Genomic DNA, 11,031 nt, shown 5'->3' on the forward strand with positions numbered 1-11,031 from the left:
GCGGGATACACTAGCTAACCCTGATGACAGGTTTTTCCATTGCAAGTCTAAAATATAGTTCAGACTTGGGGGCACTGCAATTTAGCCTTGCTTGATAGGTGTGTTCCACTTTAGACAAGACAAATATACATGGCTGAACTTTAAAATACAGGCATTCACTTCATACATGTAACAGCTATGCAACACACTCTGTGAGACTTGTCTCTCCACAGTGCTTTCTTAGCCCCCCTGAGTCATGGCGAATCCAACACTCCTTGATGAATATTTACAACTCTGTAGACGACATCAAAGCAACAGATCATGTCTTAGCTACAATATCTGCAATTAAAGTGTTATGTGCAAAGTTGGAGGAAAAGAAGCTTTTTGATTGTCAACTACTCTATTTCTAACGATGTCTCGCACTCGTCTAGCATCTTCTAAGGGCAAATGATTTTTCAGAGGTCCTGTAGCACAATTTACTACTTAGATGAAGAGAAGATTGATTTGTAAGCATTTAGAAAGGCAACTAACGGTTGCATTTCCTGCAACCAGTCTTTTTTCAATAAGTCCACTGTACTGTACAGTGCACACCAGGACCACAGTAAGCACCAAAATTCCCTAAATACCATGACTGGCTGTATTGCTTCTTAACTACCCTCTACACAATTACAGGTAGGTGAGTAAGACATTTCAGATCAGACGCCCATAAAGAAGCAAAAATGTAAACGCTTTCCTTTACAAAAATAAAGTCAGCTCACCAATTATGGGCTTAACATACAGTAGAAATAGCTGGCCTTATAAAAATATAGTGATTTCTTTTTCAACAGTTCTTGGGAGTTTTCGCAGGGTGCTGAGGTTGAGGAAGGGAGAGGGGTATTGCTGTAGGAGCGTGGTGGGACCGGGTGCGTCTCTGAGGGAGGGGCTGATCGAGGGTGGATGGGGGAAGGGGAAGCCCCACAGTGACAGGCTGTCCCTCTCAGTGCCTGCTGCAGTGACAGTGAGCTGTCCTTAGTGGATGTTGAGGTTACGGAAGTGGTCAAAGGTCGCCCCCAGGGCCCAGCTCGTCTCCACGTTGTTCACCTTCTTGGCTAACTGTTGAACAGAGAGTGAAGAGTATCTCCATTAAAACATAACCAGACAGAAGCAAATAATTTCCTACATCTACTGTAACATAGATTAAAACAAAACACCCAACATGATTCAAGTTTTATGATAAATGTTTTTATTATGGAGTATATATTTGTGCCAAGCGTCCCATGTCACCTGGGAATGACTAGCTCACCTGCAGCACAGTGTTGTCCTTGAAGCCAAAGCCCTCCTTTAGCAGACAGGTGATATAAGTCATATCCATGCAGAGGAAGGGGCTGATAGCACGGTACTTGGTCATCTTGTTGCACACTGCAAACACAACAAGCCACAAGCTTCAGACAAAACATTAACACAGTTTTCACGTACCACTGACAGAAAACAAAAAGGCATTTGACTGAGACACCTTGTTGCATCACATGATGGAATCGTGTTCCACCTAATAGTAAAAAACACCTTTTCTAACCCCTGTGCTACATGATTAAAAGATGACCTTTCTGTTGTTTGGCTGAATAAACAGGGAGGTGCGAGGAGAATGGCTGAGGGTCAGCACAAGGCTGATGGTGGGTGGCAGTGTTAAACAGTCTTGTACACAGTGTGTTTGAGTATGTGTCAGCCCCCAGGTGGTGTGTGGCTGTCAGGTGCCCTCCTGCCTGGGCTAGACAGACATCTTCAGCTCAGCTGCCAGCCCAGCCTGAGCCAGACCATGTGACAGTGTTCTCAACACAAACAGCCTTATATAACACACCAACTCATTCCTACTTGCTATAAATCTGGCTCTACATGGACATTACCAGTGCCACACACCACCTGATGAGCATGTAAGGGCATTTTATAGTGATGTCAATATATATATTGGAAAGCCTATCATAAAATACATTTGTGTTATGATCTGTCTCCATCCATGAGACTTTTAACAAATAATGTATTATGTTATGTGCCAGGATAGGCTGTGCCAATTTGGCACAAGTGTGCCAAGGTATTTGTGCACAAACAAGGTTTAGTGCTTGTGTCAATGTTTTGCAGGTAGATTTAATGGTTAGAAGACTGATATGTGAAGCCATGTAGGATTTTTGGTTGCTAATAGAACCACAGTTTATCCAGAGAAGAAAATATTTGACTCTCACCTTCCTTGGCTCTCTTCTTAAAATCCCTGACTTCAACTACACCACCTCGACTGCCATCTGTGAGGGAAAAAACACACAACTTAAATACCTATTTTCTGCAATACATGACAATTTACTTGAGAGAAAATGATACTGGAGGGTGACTCTGTTCTCTGTGCCCACTCACCAATGAGACCTGACTCCACAGCTCGGTCAAAGTAGTAGGAGAAAGCGTAGAAGATGCTGCTGCCCTTCACTTCATAAGGCTGGTGCACGATTCCCTTGATTACCTTCATCACCTCATAGTAGCACAGCTTATAGCCTGCATAGCCTGAAGACAGAGAGGGAAAATGTAGTTTTGTCAAATTATTTAACCAATATTGAAAAACAGAGGAGTAAAGGAAGGGTGAGCTGAGGGTGCATGGAGGCGGTGCAGGACGCAGTGCAGTGGGGAGAGCCTGGAGCCTCAGTCTGAGGTCAGACAGGGGTTGAAGCCGGGGGCTCACCAGACAGTTATCCAAGGGAAGCCCCAGAAGGACCACTTTCACACAACCCATGGGACTGGTTGGCTCGGTTGAGCCAGCAAAACCATGTGCTGACAAGAGCGGCACTTAGCACGGCCCTGTTGGGCTGTCTATTTTTACCACATAATTGTGAGCGGTCAAGATCAAGCTGCTCGTTACACAGAAAAATAACAGCTCGGGGACTAGCCCAGTATCTTTTGGCTACTTGACTGTGGTATGGGAGTGACTGCCTTATTTGTGAAGTTAACTGACAGTTTTCTTTTCATTTAAATACAAGGTTGACTGCAGTATAATTGTTCAAGAGGGAAGGCAGAGAGTGAGAGGATGACAAAACATGCGTTTGGCGCCAAGGTCCCAGAAACTCCAGTGGAAAAATGTTCTCATCTGAGACTGTATTGTACTATATTCTATTGTGTTCCAGAGCTGGGAAAGGAATGCAGGGATTGCTGGATCCAAGGAGCTGGGAAGGCAATCAAAACCTCAAAGTACTTTAATCTTACCGTCTGGAATTCCGCTAACTTTGTAGGTGCTTCCTCCAAAAGTCACATCCTCTCTGAACTTCTTGGGTAGGCAGGAACTAGTGAAGATTTTCCAATCGAGACCTAAGAGAGTAAAAACAAGAAATTAGTGTGCCATCTTCCATTGTACAAATCTATTCATGAATGATCTCTCTGACACAGAATACAAATATACAGTTGATAAGAGGCAATGGATACTCTACCATCAGCTCCTAGTGCTCCAAGAGTTGCCAGTCGGGCCGCATACAGTCCGTTTCCAAGGTAGCTATGTGAGGATGAAATATATTAATGAAGGCAATGCATGAGGGTTTTTTATGTTTATATCAGCACATTCAACACTACTCCACAATAATCATAGGAGTGATTTTTCATGGCCAAAAACAACTCATACCAGGAGGACACAACATCCTCTTATTTATTATTTACCTGTGTGTGTAGACTTGATATGTGTGGTTGAACATGTTGAATCTCGCAATGTAACTGGGTGGAGCAGAGAAAACTGTTTTCTGTTGGACCAAAAACAAATGTTTAGTGGTGTGTTGTTGGTAACACATCAGCATTTTTCAAATATATTTATTCACCAAATTACCAAGTTTCATTCACCTTTGACTTGGGAAGGAAAGTGATCTGTGTAGATCCTCCACCCAAATCCAGGATCCCCACTGTCCTCTTCGTGTTGGAATACAGGTGACCTAAGGCAAACAGGCAGAAAGTTAACATCACACTTAATATAGAAAACTTGAGGGTACAATCCATCATCACTGCTGTAAACAGAGTATACTGTATGACCTTGTGTTTTAATCGCCCACTTTATTTAGAATTCATTCATTTTACAACCACCAGTTTCAGAATGATGCATGCTTACAGATATTACCACAAGTGTGCAGATCTTGTCTTTTTTGTTTAAAACTCAAGGTGGGTTTTTAAATAAATTTGATGTTACATTAGCAGTGTAAAATGTGAGGAGATATATCGCTTGTTATTGCAAGCAGATTGGGGCCAACGATTCAAGTTTACAACCTCAGGCAGGAGACAAGAGTCTTTCACTGCCGGGCTTCTGTTTACATTGGAGCCTCAGATATGAGCCTCCTGACCACTAACACCACCGTAGCAAAACACAAGCAATGTCTTACCTGTGAGGAAGTTCACTGTGACCCAGGCAAGGATTCCTAAAAGAAGCACATGGAAGAAAATCTCTGCATTAGTAAAACCCTGAGAAGTGACTGCTATTCATTACAACTGACCTAAGAAACACAGCTAAATTCTGCCATTCAAACATGTTCAAGCACAAAGAACAAGCCATAGCTGGAGATGACTAATGCTTTGGTCTAGCTTTGTTTCATTAGGCTGATATTAAAGGAGCAGTGTTGGTCTAACATGTAGGATTGCAGACCAGCCCAGGTAATTACAATTGTCTCAGATGTCAAGTTATTGCACTCATAAACTGAGGATAATGAATGGCACATACTGTATGATGAAACATAACTTAGTGAGGGTGTCTTAATGAGTGATGTGGAGGATCACGTTAAATTATTGGGCGTGGGACAGCAACTCAGACAAGCATATTTAATTGTCCCAACGAGGTAGCAACAGACCTCTTGTAAAAAGACTTTTTATGAGAGCAGTATTGGTAGATACATCCTTAGTGAATGAGGCAGTCCAAGCACCTGGTCAGACAATACCTCAGTCAACCTAACCCTAACCACAATTAACCACTCTCTAACAGAAAATGAAAAACTTGTGTTTTGCATACTGAATACACACTGGTAACATTACAGATGACCTACCTTCATTTGTCCCATTCATGATGGAGACGCTGTTGTTTGGCACAAAGAAAGGGGACTCCTGAAATACCTCTCGCACCTGTGGAAAGGATGCATTCACATTTCATTATCATTTTTCACTGACCATGTGTTAAAACTATGCTGCTGTCCTACGCAACCCAGTGCTCTGCTGATGTTAAGATCCAGGCTATCTAGACTCTCGCAGACAAACTGTGTCTGTTCTGTCTTCGAGTGGCAGATCGCTCAGCCACAAGCATGGTTGGAACAGTAGCCTAGAGTTAATAATTTAAATGACAAATATGGCTTCTCCACACAACCCCAGAACAGCTGTTTTTTGTAAGATGATAGCCACCAAATGGGCAGACTTGCCCTGTTTTCCTTTTTTCAAGGAAACTTGTAAGCACTTAGTGGTTTCTCATCCCGCTCCTTGGCGGGACGGGTAGTGTTCGTGCCAAACTGTCTGAGGGTAGAGAGAAAACGTGCCTCACCTCATCCAAAAGAGCATTGGCATTGGCTTCAGGCAGCAGACGCAGACCGGCTGTGGCTTTCAGGACCACTGGGGTCCGCTTCCAGTCCTCCTCTGGCACTGTCTTCTTGGCGATCTTCAGCAGCTGTCGGATGGTGTTGCCACCCTGAAGAGGAGACAGCAATCAGTTACTACCAGCATAGTCAACACGTAATGACATAGGATTCACCAAGAAAGAAAGAAATAATAAATGAATGAATGCATGAATGAATTAATGAATGAATGACATTTCCTAACCAAAACACTTTATTCAATGATGAAAGTCTTTAAAAACATGTCCTCCTCTAATCATCTGGCAGTAAAATTGAAGGTAAGGGCAGAAGTCAAGACAGCAGTGGGTTGTAGTGACAGATCAGCACGAGGCATTCTTGTAATTACATAGTCCCTACATCATATGAACCCAACCCAGAGCAAATCCTAGTGGTTTGTTGGTTTGCAGACAGTGAACAACTCCCTAATACCTGATCATTAATCATGAGTAATGGCAGGACAGGCATACATACCTCTTCGGGGTTGTCTCTGTAAGCAGACAGACCGGGCTTCACTGCATGGTACATTTCATTGTCCAGGACCGGCAGCTCCACTAGAAGAGAAGTGGGAGTCAGAGAACACATCATAAACCAGACAGCTAACAGCATGGGGGGAAAAAACGTATTACAGACTTGCAACATCAGTAAATGTAATTGCACAGCATTCCTTTTACAACTCATAATATTTATAAATCCAGATGCAGTTTTAGCAGTGCGCTTTAGTTGTGTAGCGCCCTCATAGATGAGTCAGACGGACAAATTAAAAGTGCAGCTCAGCTACTTTTAGACTGTGTATTGCCCATGCTCTCTCCCCACCCTGCCGGTGCATGTTTGTCTTTACACCACACAGTGAATGACCTAACAGCAACAAGCAGACGCACTGGGAGCCGGTAGCATGTGAAGCCCTGTTGGAGGCTCAGAGAGAGAGAGAGAGAGAGAGAGAGAGGGGAACACTCACCTGGGTCTTTCTGGATGAACTTATAGATGTGGATCCTGGTGCCGGTGCTCCCAGCGTCGAACATGACCCCATAGAAAACCCGGCTCATGTTGACAGGTGGGGAGGCTTCGGGCAGCGCCTGGAAAACCTCAGGTGGGTGGTAAGGCTCAGGTGCGGGATGCAAGACTTCGGGCACCGGGTGGAAAGCCTCGGGTATGGGGTGGAAAGCGTCAGGTGCCGGGTGGAAGACCTCGGGGATCTCGGGGTAGGTCTGGACATCGGGCTGGGAGGCTTCAGGCACCGGGTTGGAGACCTCGGGCAGGAGGTTTTCCGTGTTGGCGGAGTGCTCGCGGTAGCGGTAGTGGGGGATGAAGCGGTGGTGCCGGTAGTAGGTCGCCTCCGCTAAGAGGTTCCCGGCCAGAAGCCACACGGACACAGTCAAGAGCAGACTCGGCGTAGCCATTGTTTTCACAGCCGGAGAGGAGAGAGACAGCTGGTGACTTTTCCCAAAAAAACAAAAAGCTGAGGAAAAGCCTTGGTGGATGCTGGGGTAAAGCTGTGTCTGCTCAGAGAGGCCCAGCTGGGATGAAGAGAGGCAGAGTGGATCACGATGCTCACTCAGGACTGTCCGGTCATCTGTTTACAGTATATAAAGACATAAGGGCCTGGCACGGGGCCACGCCGACAGCAGCCATCAACCAATCCTGTGGCGGTCCATCCCAGCTCCTTCCAGAGTCCCCCCTCCTGTGGGAGCTGGAGGCTGAAGGCTCACTACCTGCTTACCAGCAGCATTTACTTTTTTTTTTTTTTTTAAGATTATTTTGGGCTATATGTTTTTCCCCTCTTCATCTTTAGTGGGTAATTTGGAGCCAAAAATCCCCCTAAAAGAAGAAAAAGGGATTTATCAAGACATCAAAATGAATGGCTCACACAGAAACTTGGAGCAATGGTCTTAAAATACATTTTATGGGTGTATTTAATTAAGACTTGCAGAGTAACTTGCTTCAAAAATTCCTTCACTCTACAAGTTTTTCTACTTTCACAAGTGCTCAAATTTGGCCTCTTACCTAAATTAGCAGTGATGTAACAAACTTTCTATTTCACAGTTGACGACTTGTTAATTGGAAGCGCTTTCTTTTTATATGCACAGAAACACCAAATTAGTGTTTTGAAATTAAGTCTCGCAGTTATGAATGTCATCGCTTGTGAAATGTTACAATCTTGCAGTTGTGAATGTCAACGCTATAGTGAAATGTTAGTTTTCAAATGTTTACAGTTATTTGGGACTATAATTTTTTACCAAGATTAAAGTAAGGAAGGCATTATTTAAAATGCTGTGGCACTTTGTGGGGAAGACATTAAAGGGCATTAAAATCAAGAGAAACCCCAAAAGAAGAATGATGAATTATAAACGGAAAATGTGGGTCATTGTGGGGCAGAGGAGTTGCTGCATGTATTTTGCACTGCTACCTGACAAATCATCTCAGCAGCTGGAATGATGAAATGCATGTGCAGAAATGCCCCACAACCCACTCTTCATGCTACTATCATGACGTGTACAAGAATCACCACATTAGAAAACCCACTGCAGCCCTTTCACCAACCTTACTTTCAAAAAGATGTGCAAATGTGACTTGCACTCCAACTGGCATAAAACTTAAAAGAATGTTAGCAATCATCTCACTCCCACTCATCCCTGTGTTAACCACAGGCTTTCCAAGGGAAAAATATTTGGGCACTAAGGCACGTTTCACGAGAGAATGCATGAAAAGCATGAGTGGCTGTTTCTCCGATTTAGGTGGGTGGCTGGCAGGGCATCTTAAACCATGCTGTAGTGTATCAGCTAATGCATTCCCATGTAATGTTCAGAGCTCCTGGGTTCAGGGAGGGAGGCAGAGGCATTAAGGATATCCCACAGCAGTGCAGCACAGAGGACCTTAAATGAACTGGGATTTGTATTGGGCTGTGATATTCTTCACCCACTGTGTATCAACAGAGGGATGGAGGGCTGAAACAGGAGACATTGGTTGTTCAGCAGTTGAGGCATCCCCGGTTAAATGCGACCAATCCGAACATATGCTCATACTATCAGTGAAGCTGTTTCACCTCATAGAGCGGGTGAGTGAGGCAGAAAGCGAGCTGTCAGCCTGCCCAGCCAGGAGGGTGAGCAGGGTGGGGGGGCAGAGGTCCTGCAGATGGGCACAAGGCAGTGCAGGGAGGAAGTCCACAGAGAGGACAATGTGGAAAATGGGAGGGTGGGGCTTGGCACCAGTGTTCACCCATCATGCCATTCCACTCCCAGGACACTCCGCTGTGCAAAGCACTGTTCCAACACTGTAATTTGGACTAAAAATATTGGACTTTCTTTCCTCCTTCCTTTTTTCTAAATACCGTGGCTACTTTTTTCAATCCTGTGGCTCACCAGAATGGTCTTTCGCCCCTATCAAAGCATGCATGCACAAGACCTCTGACTGACTTGTGCCAGTATCCTAGTTGCCAACAGTGTGATAATGTGGTCAATCACACTGACTTAAGTAAAAACATGTCCATTAGAACATGAACATATATAAATATTCGAAGACATGTCTTGTCTGCAGAGTGTGCTTATGTTATACATTCTAAAATCTTTGGTGGATATATTCTTGCTCTGTCAAAATGATGTTCACGCACATATTGTGGTTAAAGCTTAAAGTAACCATTATTATGGATCATGTAGTGTTTTGCCAGGTGTAAACTGAATTATGCCAGCTGAATTATGGGCAATGATAACTATTCTGCATGATGGGGATGCTTTTGTGTGTTTGTATTGTGTCCTGTCTTATCTTGTTCTTAGCTTTTATGTCTCTCTGCATTGAATTTCCCTGTATGGGATAATTAAGTTTATCTATCCATCTATCTAACCACCTTTTGGCACTTACACACTGGTGTTATCATATTTCAAAGCATGCTTTAGTCTTCAACACACTGACCTACTTTAATGTTGTAATTATAATATGATGCGATGGGAGCAATGGCTTGACAGGTGTATCCTCCAAGTAAACTGTCATATTCATTTTGATATAGAAATTTAGAATTTGTTATAGCAAGCAATAAACAAAATTAATCCAGAGGAAAAACTACAGGTAGACTAATCTTTTTAGAAAGTCATGCAAATGTGCACTGCCATCTATAGACAAGCCTCCTATGTAAGGTGGCACTATATAGCATGACACAGCATAAGAGGTAGTTTGAATACAAGGTTCGGTATTTTGTTTCAAGCAAGCCGAAACCGTAAAGCATGAGAAGGGACCCCAGCTTTGTAATCTAAACCGTGCAATCTATTATTAATATGCTGCAATGTTGCCCTCAGGAATGCCATGTTTGTGGGTGTCCTACCCCAAAAAGTCTATTGAAGAGACCTAAACCTTGTCATTACAATTCCAATGATAATGACAGCTTTGAAAAGCTCAGGGTTATTTCAGTTTTCTCTCTTCACTGTCATAGCAATTACCTTTAAATTTAGTCTTCAAACTCTGTGCATGATGCCAGAGCAGAGAGCTACCCTATATGATTCAGTTTACACTAGCTACACCCTGACATTTTGCGATATCTACTTTTTTGTTTGTTGAATAATGTTCGCTGGACACTCTCTGGCTTCCGCATAGAGCTGAACAAGATGATGGAAGGCATTCAGAGGTTCTGAGCTGAAATTATGACTTGCACTAACTTTGACTTGCACTAACTTAACATTGTTTCTTCTGGATGAGCCTCTTCGAAGATGTAAAGGGCTTAGTGGCTTTCCCATAACTTATGTAAAAACAAAAAAAAACAACAACTGTGGGTCTGTTTGGATGGCAATGAGCAACTCATTGTTATTTTCAGGACAACATGAACAATACTGTTGTCAAAAGGCAAAATCTATGTCATGTCATCATGTGGGAGGAGATCATGTGCAAACAGATCCTGTTTGATAGAACCCAGCATGTGAAGACCATAATTACAAGCCAAGTGACAAATATGCAGCCATCCTGTGTCAGTCCAGACTCCAGACATTCAGTGAAACAGACATTGAAATGTTGTAACAATCTCCCGCATTGTCTAACATATATTCACGACTCTATTTTGAGCTTAGATACATACATTCTGTCTGTCTCATAAAATGAGTGAAATACACTTCTGCATTGCAGAGGCTATACATTTGCTCCCAAGGTAGCCTATACTTTTCCAAGTCCAAGTCCCATATTGCATAGTTCATACACTATCCTGCAAACAAACCTGGAAAATGTTGCAGCAAGCATCAAATGTACATAATAGGTAGGTTGCCAGTTGTCCAGGGTGCCCCAATGCTGTAACGGAGAACTTTGGCTGTTCCCTTGGTGACAGCGTCTCTATGGCAACAACGTTCTAAACAAAACCTCCCTACAGGTTCCAGGGGCTTTGTCGTTTCCTATCGTTAGCTAAACTTTAACTGGCACTAGGTAGCTAATTAACGTGCAAATCTTCTTCTTGTTAAAGTGGTCAACGCAAGCTTGTTTTCTTTTTTTTTAGCCGGTATCCGTAGTG

General features: G+C 43.4%; 1 protein-coding gene across 1 annotated transcript; it reads right to left on the minus strand.

Annotated features, from left to right (window-relative positions):
• Window positions 1-137: 137 nt before the first annotated feature.
• Window positions 138-7,097, minus strand: entpd5a (ectonucleoside triphosphate diphosphohydrolase 5a). The gene is made up of 13 exons (XM_071924168.2): window positions 6,511-7,097; window positions 6,027-6,106; window positions 5,486-5,629; window positions 5,001-5,076; window positions 4,347-4,382; window positions 3,817-3,905; window positions 3,640-3,719; window positions 3,417-3,478; window positions 3,196-3,297; window positions 2,359-2,502; window positions 2,193-2,249; window positions 1,262-1,377; window positions 138-1,071 (listed from the first exon to the last, which is right to left on the minus strand). The coding sequence occupies exons 1-13, from the start codon at window positions 6,950-6,952 to the stop codon at window positions 988-990; spliced, it is 1,512 nt and encodes a 503-aa protein (XP_071780269.1). The 5' UTR covers window positions 6,953-7,097; the 3' UTR covers window positions 138-987.
• Between the last annotated feature and the right edge of the window lie 3,934 nt (window positions 7,098-11,031).

The sequence above is a fragment of the Centroberyx gerrardi genome, chromosome 17, assembly GCF_048128805.1.
Source record: "Centroberyx gerrardi isolate f3 chromosome 17, fCenGer3.hap1.cur.20231027, whole genome shotgun sequence".
Taxonomy (NCBI): Eukaryota; Metazoa; Chordata; class Actinopteri; order Beryciformes; family Berycidae; genus Centroberyx; species Centroberyx gerrardi.